The 15,325-nt window shown below is 33.4% G+C and overlaps 1 protein-coding gene across 2 annotated transcripts in view; it reads right to left on the bottom strand.

Moving 5' to 3' along the window:
* LOC126892363 (odorant receptor 83a-like) overlaps nt 1-15,325 on the bottom strand; it is a 108,772-nt gene that overhangs the window by 46,806 nt on the left and 46,641 nt on the right. For both annotated transcript variants that reach the window (XM_050661882.1, XM_050661880.1), the window contains exons 4-5: nt 13,546-13,924; nt 8,603-8,702 (exon numbers count right to left, since the gene is read on the bottom strand). In XM_050661882.1, coding sequence (XP_050517839.1) covers nt 8,603-8,702; nt 13,546-13,924 — 479 coding nt within the window. The remainder of the gene's footprint in view (nt 1-8,602; nt 8,703-13,545; nt 13,925-15,325) is intronic.

Below are 15,325 nucleotides of genomic sequence, written 5' to 3'. Positions count from 1 at the left end.
ACAGGACAGGTTAGTGGAAAGTGGAGTGCCGCAGGGTTCCGTCCTTGGACCTCTGCTTTTTACGGTTTATACCAGCGATGTTCCTTCCTATGTTTCAAGTAAAATATCGTTATATGCTGATGACACAAAAATATATGCCAATCCTATCACAAACCAGTTAGCCCTCCAAAGAGACTTGGACTCTATTTTTACTTGGTGTTCCCAGTGGTTACTACCCTTAAACACAGAAAAATGTGTAGTGCTTAGAATTGGTAAAAACAATCCACTTGTGCCGTACTTCGTTAACGGACAACCATTAGATTCAGTGTTCTCGTATAACGACCTCGGTGTTATTGTAAACAGCAGCCTAACGTGGTCCGACCATATTCAGTCTATTTGTAAACGTGCGAACTCCAGACTATATCTTATTCGGAGGTGTTTTTCGAGAGCTTCAATGCAGTCATTCTGTAAACTTTACACTATTTACATAAGACCGATTCTTGAATATGTTGGCCCAACGTGGTATCCTGATTTGGTTCGAGACAAAATTTTGTTGGAAAACGTCTAAAGAAAAGCCACTCGAATTCCATTGGGACTGAGAAGACCTTCCTATGAAGAAAGGCTCAGTATGGCCCACCTAACTTCTTTTGGACTTCGCCGACAACGCGGCGACTTAATAACCACATTTAAAATATTAAAATTTAATTTCGGAAATCTCGACGAAATTTTTACAATCAATAAAGATGAACGCCTTAGAGGTCACCAATTTAAACTGAAAAAAGAGAACTTTTGTACGAGACCAAGACAGAATTTTTTACCAAATAGAGTTTTCGATATTTGGAATAACCTGGATGATAACATTGTCTCAGCCCCCTCTACCAACACATTTAAAAACAGACTTGACAGTTTTCTATTATAGTTAAAATATTTTTTATGTAAACCCAAATTGTATCTTTTTTTTTGTTGTTGTTTTTTTTTTTTATTGTATTAACTAGTAGGTTACTTATGTAATTTCTTTGTTTTTGGGCATAATAGGGACTTGTCCCTCTGCCCTTGTTTATGTATAATAATAATAATAATAATAATAATCATAGATTATGGTTGTGTACTCTATGGCTCTGCATCTGATCGGGCCCTAAGCAGAATCGACGTAACACAAAATACAGTTCTGAGAATTTGTTTAGGTGCTATGAAATCAACTCCAATTAATGCGTTACATGTCGAAGCTTTAGAGATGCCACTGAAATATAGAAGAGAATATCTAAGTAAAAAATTTATTATGAAATTACAACATAAAGATCCTTCCCTTCATTTAAAAATAAGCAAATTGAATGAAGCTGATCTGACGAATAAATATTGGAAACAAAAGAATTCACCTCCACTTTGTGAAGCTTTTCGCAGTATGTCAAACTTTGATGTTACTTCAAATCCAGACGAAATCTTAGACTTTAAAGATTTTCCTTCATTATTACATTTGGTAAAAGTAATTAAGCCAAGTTATCATGAAAATGCAGCTATCAGTCATAACATCTTAAGAAGTATCTTGGACGTTTTTTCGGAGTCTATAATTATCTACACAGATGCGTCGAAGTCAACGTTTGGCACTGGATGTGCCTTTTATGTCCCATCAAACAATACAGAAAAAATGTATAAAATAAATAATGCTTTCTCAATATTCAGCGCTGAAGCAATTGCACTTTATGAAGCTTTATTATATTTTATGAATACAGAAAATAAGTCTACAGTAATTGTTTCTGACTCACTTTCCGTACTGACAGCTATTCAGACAATAATATTTCCAAGTCATAATTTAAACAACTATATCTTCCAAATTAAAAAAATACTTTATGAAATCTATAAAAAACGAAGAGAAGTGCATTTCCTATGGGTTAAAGCACACATAGGTATCACCTGTAATGAACATGTTGATTTATTAGCAAAAAAAAGCCATCACACATGGATCGTTAACCTGACATAAACCTTCTAATCCAGATGTATGTGCAATTGTTAAAAATGAAGTTAACCAACAATGGAGACGTACATGGAACGAATCTAGCAAACATAGTTCCTCTCAATACGCGATGATTCAACCTAAAGTGCCTACTGAGTACTGGTTTAAAAATTATTCCGTTCCCCGCAGATATATTACTTCCATTATTAGAATAAAATTTAGGCACGCCTGTTATCCTTATCATTTGGCGAAAATTAACATTTTATCTTCAAATCTATGTTTAGACTGTCAAAAAGAGGGAGACTTAAATCATATATTTTTAGAGTGCTCAAAGTATACTCAACAAACTAATAAACTAATTGAAAATTTATTAAAATATAATATATTTCCACCTTATAATTTATGTTACCTACTTTCTCTAAATAGGAAAACAATATATGACTGTTTAATGGAATTTATTTGTAAAAGTAAAATCAACCTTTAAGCATTATCCACAAATGATTATTTACCTTTGTTTTATCCCATATGTATTTACCTCCTATCCGCGACCTAGTCTAGTTATGTCTAAACGAAATGTCTTGAAGGGTCCCTAGACGAGAAGAAGCAAGTGACCCTGTCTTATTCCTACCTTAACTCCTGAATATAATAATTGTAATATTAACAACCACCTTTACGGTAACGTTTCCTTATCTTTCTTATTTTTGTTTTGTTTTATATTTTTGAAATGTATGTAGATTTTGAAATATACTTGTTGTGACTGGCTGAGTGGCGACAGCCCATGCCAAAAAAAAACCCTGTTCTTGGGAATTAAATAAGCTACAATTTTATATTTAAATATTTTTTCGTATCTCTGATGCTAATCTTTCTATTCTGAAGAAAAGTGCCTTTTTTTAACTAACTACAAAAATTCGTTATTTGCTTTCAACTCCATTTTTTTTAAAAACTAATCATTCTAAGCCGGTCAAACCTCTAGAGCCTATTAACAATACATAAATAAAGAAGACCAAATAAGGTCAATGACTAATTTTAGTTAGGGTGGTAAGGAGGGGGAAGTTTCCGATCACTATTTCGCTGAAAAAATAGGGACTGACATTCTTTTCATAATAAGTCACTTAATTTTTAAGCTAGAGACTTTTACATTATTTCTGTAGATAGGTGTTTTTATATACTTTAAATTAGTTTGAACAAGGTATCCTTGAAAAATGCAGTTTTCCCGCCTTTTGAGTTTGAAACTACAATATTTAGCATTTGACGAAGAAGAACATATCATAAAGTATAGCTCCATTACTACTGGTCTTAAAGAAAATAAAAAACAACTGTATTGTTTATTTTTTAAAAAGGTACATTTCTGTTAAGCAAAGTGGTTTTGATAAAACGAAAACTTTTTGAGTTATTAGCAGAAAACTGTATAAAAGTATAAAACTAACACTTTCGATAGCGAATAAATCGAAAACTATTAATTTTATCAAAAAAATGTATAGAACGTTTTTGCTTAGAATGAATGCTTTTACCAAATTTTGCGGTCAAAATAAAATAAAAAATTTCCACCGCTGAGACGGGGTGGCAACCACCTCCCATGGTAAAAAAGGCTTTCGGCCTCATATAGATTTTGATTCTTGGACCATCCTACTACTTATTCTTAAATTTTCAAGCAAATCGATCTATTCTGTAAAAATTGCGAGGTTTTGTACTATTTAAGCTTCATTAGTTGGACTATTTACGTGGATGAGATATTTAAAAAGAATGTAACCTAAAAGTGAAAACAATGCATGTGGGTTATAGAAACTAGAGAAGGGTAGACATTTCAGAAGGAGCATTCGTTATCGACGTCGTCATATTGACCGAAAATGAGAAACAACAAAAAATATATAAAAATACGGAATGAAATACTAAAAAAGTATGCAATGACAATTAATAAAAATAAAACAAAAGTTATGATCATGGGAGAAAAAGAAGAGGAAGGTTAATACAAAAATACCAGAAGAAAATATAGAACAAGCACGAACCTTCCAATACTTAGGAGTATCGTTATGCTCTTCTACTAAAATTCTCTCTATTTTCCCATTCTTCTTGTCTGGTACTTCACAACTACATATTTCGTCATTTTCCTCATACTTGGTACTATCTTCCTAGTGTACTTTTAAACATAATTCTTCTTCACATTCATATTTCTTTATATTCATATTTATTTTTATCATTATATCTGATATATCATAATCATATTTCATCTATGTATATCTTCTTTCGTATATTATCATTTTTTATAACTAATTCATTTATATATCATTTATCATAACTTCCCTAACTCCCGTACCTAATGGGTGGGTAGTTTTCCGCCACTTTAAATCCTTAACTTTGCTTTTGATCCATATGCACAGCACATTATTATCGTGATATGGTTTACTTCAAAAATACAAAAATAGATAGTTTGTGCGTTTCTAAAATATTGTATATATCTCACATCCCTAAATTCCCGTTTTGAACCTACTGGTTCCCTTAGTTGAGACTAGGTTTACTTCAAAATACAAAGTTGGTATATTATAAGATAAGATTCTAAGGTTCCATTTCTACCTTCTCACTTGACAAGCGTGGGTCTTTTATCGTCTAAATTGTTTTCTACTAATTATATAATATGCTTTCTAATAATACATTATGCTTTCTAATATATTAAAAATCATTTATATCTCATTATTTCATCATCATAAACATTCAATAATAATATTATGAAAAAAAGTTGATTATGAAAAATAGCAGCCTGATTTTTGTATGAGAGTTTAATGAAAGGGTAACAAATCAATGGAAGTTCTCTCGTACAATAGAATAGAAATATGCTTTATTGTCACTGAAAATTATACAAAATTTATGGACAAAACTTAATATAAAGTCAGAAAAAATAAATAAGTAATATCTAACAATAACAGTAACAAATACAATTTTCTTAAATTGGATAAATCGTCAATATAAAAAAATACAAAAATACAAAATATAAGTTAATAAAGTAAAGAAAAAAAAACAAAATCGATATATTGCAACAATTTATAGAAATTGCAAAGTGAACATACAACAAAATAAACTATAGACATAGGAACTAATAAGTTTAAGCTGCTGCATGTGACACCCAAATATAGATAAGTTTGGTTACTAGTACATTACTGTAATTTCTTAGTCATTAAGAAACTCTTCTACTGAATAATATGGTCTTTTAGATAGATGAGCTTTTGTTATTTTACGGAACTTGGGGAAAGATGTTGCAGATTTGAGTTGTAAAGGAAGATGGTTGTATAGTTTTTTTGCGGAATATAATATAGATTTCTTTACTAACTCAGAGCACGGGATCGGTAAATAGACATCAAATTTGAATTTCTGGTGGAGTAGTCATGATGAGGCCTTGCTGGAAAGACATGCATGTGTTTACGAATTAAGCAAACAGTTTCTAAAATATATAAAGATGTAAGGGTTAAAATTCCGTGATCTTTGAAATAATTTCTGCAATGTGTTGTTCTTATGAGGCCAAACAGATACCTTATTGCTCTTTTTTGTAATTTAAAAATAACATCTAATTGGGCAGCTGTACTAGAACCCCAAAAAGGAAGACCATATCGAAGATGAGACTCGAACAAGGAAAAATATGTTAGTTTAGAAGATGCTAAAGTGAGTTCTTTCGAAACAGATCTTATAGCATAGCAGGCTGAGGCGAGTTTCTTACTTTACAAATCGATATGAAGGGACCATTTGAGGTTGCTGTCTAAAAAATACCAAGAAATTTTACAGAATCAACGGTAGAGATCTGGCTGTTATTAACAAGCAGGGGTTGAAGAGCACTTTTATAGGATAATGCCACTGTCTTATCCACGTTAAAAGAGAGTAAATTAGAGTCAGACCAGGTTTTTATCGTAAGCAAATCAGAAGTTATAGTTGCATGAAGAGATGCAATAGTTGAGCTGCTCCAAGTGATACTGGTATCATCAGCAAAAAGAAAAATTTTTCCATCGATTTTTAAGTTAGTGATGTCATTTGTAAAGATAAGGAACAGTAGAGGACCCAATACTGAACCTTGTGGTACTCCACATACAATGTTTTTGAGACTAAAGTCAGTATCATTTGCTCTAACTAGTTGTTTCCTATTATTCAAGTAAGATTGGAATACCTTTGAATACCAATTCAAAGAAATACCTCGAAACCCATAGAAATTTAGTTTTTTAATCAAAATGTCGTGATTTACACAATCAAAAGCTTTGGCATAGTCACAGAAAACAGTGGCAGTATAAAGATTATTATTTAGTGCTTGGTAAACCTCATGAAGCACAGAAAACATGGCATCAGTGGTACATTTATTAGTTAAAAAGCCGAACTGATTTTGGGATAAGATGTTGTTATCAATGAGAAAGGACATAAGACGGGTTTTTATGAGTCTCTCAATAATTTTTGAAAGTACCGGTAGTAAGGCAATAGGTCTATAGTTGCAAGCATTAGATTTTTCACCGCCCTTATGAAGGTGAATAATAATGGCTATCTTTAGGCACTCTGGGAATTCGCCTCTTTCAAAGGAATCATTAATTAGTGAGATGAGGATTTCCAACACATTTTCTGTGAGATTTGAGAAGATTTTTATGGATAGTCCATCAGTACTACAGGATGATTTGCTTTTGATACTATTGATCGTTTGGATCAGTTCAGATTTATCGATTGGTCTTATAAAGAATGAATTCGAGAACACTCCTGAATTAGGGAGATAAGAATTGGGATCTTTTTGTGGCAAAATAGTAGAAGTTATATTTTTACTCACATTAACGAAGTATTCGTTTAGATTTTCCGGGTCTGGAAGGGCAAATGTTTGAACTGCGTGAGTTCTATTTCGAAGATCGTTTATTATGGACCAAGTTTCTTTTGCATGTGACGTTTTCGTGGTTTGACCATTCCAAATTTTTAACCTGTTCCACAATTAAAACTTCCCCTGCTCCAGTGTTCCTATATATTAAAGTTTGTCCGACTAGACACCCTTAAGCTATTAACAAATTTTCATCTTGCTATTAATCAACTTTTTTTTCATACGCGCGATCCAGACCTATAATATCGGTATTTAAAAACTTCAGCATTCAATAATTATTCCACAATTCCAAAAGAAAGTATTACTATCGTAAAATTAATTATTTCGTATTTTAAAAGGATTTTGGAATTATCTAAAAAATTGTTAAGATATTGTGCACGAGTAGTATGTAAATGTGTAGCGTATTGGATGATTTTTTTAGTATACAGCATTATACCTAGTTATTTACACTATGTAGTCTATTTCTGACCGAGGATGAGATCTTAATAGAACCATTTTAGTAAGAATAAAACTAAACTTATACCTTTTATTTATTGTATATTAATTACATGGAACTCATACAATTACTTCAGTAGGAATAAAGTTAATAACATTTTTGAAAATTGGACACGCAAAGTGGATTTAGACCAGCGCACAGTGTACAAGACCATAATTTTACTTTGCAACAAATAATTGAAAAAGCTATATTCAAAAATGAAGAAATCTATTTAGAATTATTAGATATGCGTTTGATATGGTGGACAGGACAGGAATCTGGCAGAGCCTAGAGAAAAAGAATGTAGATAAAGAACTGTTGAATGTGGTATATAGTCTGTATGAAAATGTTAATAACCAAGTAAAAACAAGAAACAGAACTTCAAACATCTTAACAAAAATGATGGAGTCAGACAGGGTGGTGTATTGAGCCCATTATTGTTTATAAGCGTGATGGCCGAAGTTAAATAGATTTCTGGCCAAAACCAAAAAATATATTGCAGGATACAGAAATATGCAACTAGTGAAAGTAGAAGCATGAGCATTTGCAGATGATATAGTGTTGGACAACATGGAAAACATGACAATACGGACAGAATAATTAAAAGCATACAACTTAAGAGTATCTTCAATCCTGATACAGAAGGATACAAATATTTAGGAATAAATTTGAATAATAAAGAGACACAAGAAGACGAGATTGGTGACAGAATAAACTCAGCAACTAGAATATATCATGTACTATACAATAACTTCTTGAACAGAAAAGAAATAACAACGAAAACAAAAATGGTCTTATACCAAACAGTGTACCAACCTGTATTAATCTACGAGGCAGAAAACTGGGCACTCGACGGAAAACAAACTAAGCGACTGCAAACAAAAGTTAAATTAAATACTTAAGGAAAGTGCTGGGTGTTAAAAGAACAGACAGAAGACGAAACTAAGACATTAGACAAGAACTAGGACCGAAATCATTAAAGACTGAAGCAGGAGGAAAGAAACTGAAATGGTGGGGACACATGATCAGAATGAACAAAACTAGACAGGTGAAGAAGAAATGGGAAAAGAAGCGATAAAAATAGGAAAAAACCATAGAGGACGACCAAGGTACAAAAACATGGAACAATAGCATAAGCGATATTCTCGAAGAAAGAAGGACGACATGGAGTGAGGTAAAGGAATTACCTAGAGATAGAAAAGAGTGGCGTAAATTTGTAAATTTTTAGAAAAAAATTAAGAGGGCTTTTACACCTCGATACCTGCGGGTATAAAAGATCTTTGATTATGTATGTATTTATGTATATTAACGAAAGGATAGAAAAATGCATAAAAATATAAAAATATATATTTTTTAAATATATACTTACAGATAACAATATAAAAGCATTTAAGCACACTCCAAATAGACTTAATAACAGCTGTCCCAATTCAATGAAATTGAAAGCTTCGTTTAAGTCTTTAACGAATCTGAAAATATAAGGCTAGATTATTTTAGAAGGAAGGAAACCAATTTTTAATAGAACTGGCAATTCATTCAAGTTGATTCATTGAATTGTTGCTTAATATTAGTTCGTGATTTTTTTTTTTTTATTTAATGTTGTAATATTTACAATCTGTCCTCAACTGAGAACAATAGGTAAATTATTTGACAAAAATTGAAAATTTTGACCTGTAGAGGGAGATCCAGTGACCCTCTTTACATAAATTAAATTAAAACAAATTAAAATAAGTTTAGTTATCACAGATTATTCGAATCTTCTTGCTAGATCCACTACTTTGAATCTCTTCAGGCGTCGTACATCATTGTGGTCATCAGTAAGGTTGCTGGCTAACTCATTTGGATGAGATTCTAGTCTCTTGGAATATTTTTTGTAATATTCCGTTATTACTGTTTTTATGGATGGCACATTGAGGTCTTGCTCTATCATATAGTTTGGCACGTACCAAGGGGCATTCAGCATTGTTCTAAGGACTTTGTTCTGGAATCTCTGCAATATTTCTAGGTTAGTTTGACTGGCTGTCCCCCAAAGTTGGATACCATAGGTCCACACTGGTTTTAATATAGTTTTATATATCAGCAGTTTGTTTTCAAGTGATAGTTGAGATTTACGACCGATGATCCAGTACATTTCTCGAAATTTTATTCCTAGTTGTTTTCTTTTTGTAAAAATGTGTTTTTGCCAAGTTAATCTCCTATCAAGATGGATTCCTAGGTACTTGACAGTATCGGTTTGTGGGAGTTGAGTTTCATTTAGTGTTACAGATGGACATGTTTGTCTTCTCATGGTGAAGGTTACATGGATGGATTTACTCTCATTCGCCTTTATCTTCCATTTTTTAAGCCATATTTGTATATTATTAAGGTCTTTCTGAAGGGTTCTGGATGCTGTATTTGGATCATGGTTAGAGGCTAGTACAGCAGTGTCATCAGCAAAAGTTGCACACGTTGTTTTGTTACTTGTGGGTAGGTCAGCAGTGTAGAGCAAGTACAATATCGGTCCCAAGACACTTCCTTGTGGTACTCCGGCTTTTATTGGTCTTAGGCTTGTGTATTCATTATCCTGCTTGACTAGGAAATGTCGGTTGGAAATATAGCTTTTTAGGATTTGATAAAAAGGATGAGGAAGGTTTTTCTTTAGTTTAAAGAGCATACCAGCATGCCATACCTTGTCGAAGGCCTGACCAATGTCCAGGAATGCAGCAGAACAATACCTTTTATTTTCTAGATCACTTCTGATGTGTTTTACCAGTCTATGTACCTGTTCTATCGTTCCGTGTTGTGTTCTGAACCCAAATTGGTGTTGGGGAATTAGTTTCCTTTCTTCTATAACTGGGGATAATTGTTTAAGGAGAAGTTTTTCCAAAATTTTTGATAGAACAGGTAGCAGGCTTATTGGTCTGTATGAAGTCACCTGAGTTTTATTTTTCCCTGGCTTAGGTATGAGAATAATTTGAGCAACTTTCCATTGTTCTGGGTAGTAACCTAGCCTAAATATTGCATTAAATACTTGCGTTATCATTTTCAGACCTTTGCATGTCAATTGCTGCAGTACTTTCCCGTTGATCAGGTCGTACCCTGGAGCTTTTTTTGGACTGATTTCAGACTGGATCATATTTCTAACTTCTTTAGTGGTGATTTTTTGTATAGGTAAATCCATCTGGTAGGGCGATTCCAGGAAGTCATTTATTTCTTCCTCTGTGTCACCATCTTCCATGGGATGTGGCTGGAATACATTAGTGAGGTGATTTGCAAATGCTTCGGCTTTTTCCTTATTATTTCTACACCAGTTTCCCTCTTGGTTTCGTATTGGTGGTATTTGTTGTTTCGGGTGTTTGATTTTTCTCGTGGCCTTCCAAAGGGTATATTCACTATCTGCGTTTGCTGATAAACCTGTAAGATATTCTTGTATTTTGTTATTTTTGATATTATGCAATTGTAGTTTAATTTCCTTGGTGATTTTATTTAATTTCGCCTTGTTCTCATGTGTTCTTTTTCTTCGTCACTCTTCCTTTATTTTTCTCTTTCTAGCAATCATTTCCTTTATTACAGTTGGGCAATTCTCTTTCAATTCTGTTTGGTAGCAGTTAGGGGTAGCATACCAAGCAGCTTCTTGTATAGATTTCTGAAGATTTTCTACTGCTGCGTAGATGTCACTTTCTGTTTTCAATGGGATGTTTATGTCAATTAGTTCATCTAGTTTAGTCTTGAAAATGCTCCAGTCTGTTTTGTTACTGTATAGTGATGGTTGTTTAGTACTGTTTGTTATTTGTGCATACCATGTCGCGATTACGCTAGAGTGGTCAGAGGGTAGATCGTAACAAGATTCTACTTTTGCCAATTTAACATTAATTCCTTTAACAATATAAAAGTCGAGTAGATCAGGTACTTTTGCATTGTCGGTAGGCCAGTAAATTGGTTCCCTTGTGGTGAGGTAATTTGCATTGGTCGCATTTATAGCTTTAAGAAGTTCTCTGCCTTTTGTGGTAATAATTCTGGATCCCCAGGTAGTATGCTTAGAATTAAAATCTCCTCCTGCTATAAATCTATTTCCTAATGTTTTAAAGAAATTTTCAAACTGTTCCGTTTTGTTATTGTGCTTTGGCGGACAGTATATAGCTGATACTGTTAGTGGGCCTAGTTGATCTTCCACAACAATGCTGGTGGCCTGTAGATAGTCGCATTCATATTTTTGTATTTCGTAGTGCTTTAGTTTATTACTAACTATTATTGCAGTGCCTCCATGTGCTTTTTCGTTGGGATGTTGCGTATGATAAGTTGTAAATCGTGGAATATTGATGTGGTTTTTGGATGTAAAATGAGTTTCTGTAATCAGCATTATGTCAATTTTTTGTGTGTTAATAAATAGTTTTAATTCTTCTACATGTTGACTTAAGCCATTGGCGTTCCATAATACTAGCTTTAGTAACTGAGTCATTTCTGGTTGAGAATCATGGTCAGGAGGTTGAGCATAGTGCTCATTTGTTCCGTCAATTTTTTTAACATGTCTTTCAGTTCTGACATGTCTGTGTGGTTATTAGTTTGATTTGGTATATGTTGTGTAGTAGTTTGGTTGGAGGCTTGCTGGTTAACTGCTTGCGTTGCTTGTGCGTATGTTATTCCAGGTTGCACATAGTTGACTGTTGTAGTTCTATCTTGGTTTGTCCTCGCGTTGTGTCGTCTCAAGTTAGGGAATTTAAGTTTTTGTAATTGTTTGTGAACTTCACACCCTCTATAATTTGCGGGGTGATTTTCACCACAGTTAGCACATTTAACATTACTGTCTCTGGTTTTCCTTGGACATTCTTTAGTGTAATGAGGTTCTGCGCATTTGACACAGCACGGTTGTTTATTGCAGAAGTTTTTTGTGTGGTTGTATTTTTGACATCTACTACATTGCGGAATTATTCTCTTGACATGCGGTGCTTCGAATTCTACTATGGAATGCATTACTTGTTTAATGTTATAGATGTCCTTGTTATTATCTTTTGTTTCTAGATCAATGTAGAACATAGGCAGCGATTTTTTAGTTTGGTTGTGTAGTATATTCCATATATTTATAACATTATGGTTTTTGCTTTTAAGATCTTCTTTTATCTCTTCTAAATTTGTCGTGGGGTGCATGCCTTTAAGAACCACTCGGTAGTGTCTTTCACTTTTAGGTTTATAAGTGTGGAAGTCCGTGTTTTTTGTTTTTAGAGCATTTATTATGGCGGTGTATGCTTTGTCTGATTTTGGTTGAATTTTTATTTGTTCGCTGTTGATAGCTTTAGTGATAAAATCATTTTCTGCTACTTGTTGCAATAGATCGATAAGAGGCTTGCAGATCTGCACGCCTGATACAAATATTGGAGGTGGTTTTGGTTTTGCATCTGTATTTTTAACTGTGTCTTCCAAATTGTCACTTTCATCTATTGAACTTAGTGCTTCAAATTGATTTTGTGTTGTTATAGGTTTACTTAACCAGTACTCACCAAGTTTTGTTTGTCTTTTGTTACTTCTAGGCATTTCTGGACTGCTTCTTAATCTTTTTCCGGTAACCTCATTCCATTGCTGTTCTTCAATACTGGCTGTTTGTTCATTTGTTTGGTTTATTTGTAGTGAATCATTAGGTTGTTGGGAACAAGTGGGAATTTGTATAGGATTTTGGATCATTGGAGCCATGGTTTTTACATTTTGTTCATAATTTGGTTGGGAATAAAAGCCTGTTGAAAAGTTGTTCATGTTACCTGCTCGGTTGATACGCCGATTAGTTCGTGATAATTTAGAGAAAATTTTTGAAGTGTATTCAAAAGCATCTTACGTCAAAAAAGAGAAAAATACGATGTTAAAAAAGCAAGTTGAGTAGTAACCTATTCGAATATGTGATGGCTACCTGCACTGCTACACTTTTTTTAGGTAAAAGAATATTTTAGAAAAATAAAAACAAAGGAACAATAAAAAAATATATGTAGTATTAGTATATTGTTTCCATGATCGTTAGATTACTTAACGAACGCATTAATAAATAATACACCATGACAGGTATAGACTTTGAGTTTAATCGTGTCAAATTAACATAAAAATAAATTTATTTTAAAAAAATTTAAGAATATAACAACGTACACTCATGGACAAAAATATTGCATGTTTTGAAATTATCATGTGATATATTGCCTCAGCGCTCCAATCGGTAGCGGTTTACATATTTATATGCAGAGGAGCGCATACCGTATTCGTTGAGGATGTGGCAGGAGCGCGGAGCGTGAGTTCTCTAACATAAGTGGATACGTGTCTTAACAGCTGAATTATAACACACAGTACAAATCTCACCTAAATAGTCTTTCTTGATGTTTAACACATCTAATAAAAAGCTTCTTATTTTCGTCCTGTTCTCCGCAAAATTCAGCAGAAAACATGTTGTCCAGTTTATGGTTTACATTCTTAACAGCAGGTGTTCCAAGTAGAGAAAAGCAATGCCCAACTAACTTAAATTGAGAAGCTGCGCATGCACACATAGCCAATACAAACAAGTCTACGCCAAGTCCTAAGATTGCTGCGACAAAGATTATAAAAAAACTTTGAATAACATACATAATTTCATATACTGGCGAAACGGTGTGATCAAAATCAAATTTTGCCGGAAAGGGTAAACTTCTTTCTGTAGCCAAAATTAATGGTGAAGATAATATTGTACCGATATAAAGGAGACCTAAAATATAAAAGTTCGTTTTTTACTCTAAGTTTTAATAAAACATGTAAATAAAAAATATACAGTAAAAATTAAAGCCCTCGTTGTAAATTAAATTCCTTTTGTTGTCATATTCGAATAAATATTAAAAATAAGTTTGCATTTTATTGCTCCACAGTAGTGTTGACGTGTTGAGGTTAATGTTTTTGTAGAATAACTTTAAACTTGGTAACTATAGTTTTTCAAACTTTCTAATTACATGTCTAGTTGATGATGGCGCGTGGTAGTCTTCTACAGTTTCAGTACAGTGTATATTACTTCTACTTCAGGACTCCTCTAGGTTAGCTTCTGATTATATTCTCTGTTCCAGTTTCAAGGAGGAGAGAGGTCGTACTCCTTTATTCCATCAAATAATAATGTACCCCTGCTATCCCACATTCTAGTCCTAAAAATCAATAAGTAGTCCTGGTATAAGCCAATAGTAACCGCAAATGGTCAAAAGAAAGAACCTCTCGATCCTGAACCTGCCAATCATTTCACTGCTACAAGCGAAGCTGTAACAGTAGAATGGTTGTAATACTGCGATGCAGAAGGTTAGGGTAATTCACTGCATTATAATTTTTAGGTAAGTATTAGAAATTACTTAGGGAGACCTATATCCAGCAGTGGATAGATCCGGGTTGAATGATGATGATGATTAGAGACATCTCAAATAAAGATCTAACATTAAATTGTACCGACTTTAATATCAAAGTCAGCATACCCACACAGAACGATGCTTGTAAAATTAGGCATAACAATTTAAAAGTATTCATATTTATTCATCATCATTTAACATTAATTTTACAAAATTCACGTCCCATCTGCTCAGCGCGGTAATGTTCCAACGAGAAAGCTTTCTCTCCATAAAAGATTAAATTAATTAAAAATGTATTAACATTTTCAATTTCTTTGCAACTCGAAAATGCAGCAGCATTATACTCTAGACTCTAGGTAAAAGGCGCAAAGCGAGGTACCTGGTTGAATTGGAGAGAAGAGGATATGTGACTACTGATGAGAGGAAAATATCCCCGAAACCGGTATAGACTCCTGCACTCTCCTATTTACCTATCCTATAATGCTGCTGCATTTTCGGGTTGCAAAGAAATTGAAAATGTTTATATATTTTTAATTCATTTACTCTTTTGTGGAGTACTTAGGAAGCTTTCTCGTTGAAATTTTACCACGCTCAGCAAATGGGACGTGAATTATTTACAATTCCCTCATCTTAATGTTCGTCTCGGCACCCGTATGGCTTATAATTTTTGAAAGTCACGGGGGTAGTAACCAGAGAACTTCCACCTGTCAATCTAGTGGTATGGGAACGATATTTATTGTCGTTTTCTGTGCTACTGGATTGAGAACTTATTTTGTTTCTTGGTA

Source organism: Diabrotica virgifera, chromosome 9 (genome assembly GCF_917563875.1).
Source record: "Diabrotica virgifera virgifera chromosome 9, PGI_DIABVI_V3a".
Classification (NCBI taxonomy): Eukaryota; Metazoa; Arthropoda; class Insecta; order Coleoptera; family Chrysomelidae; genus Diabrotica; species Diabrotica virgifera.
The sequence above is the reverse complement of the archived record's forward strand: the minus strand, read 5'-3'. Positions and strand labels throughout refer to the sequence as shown.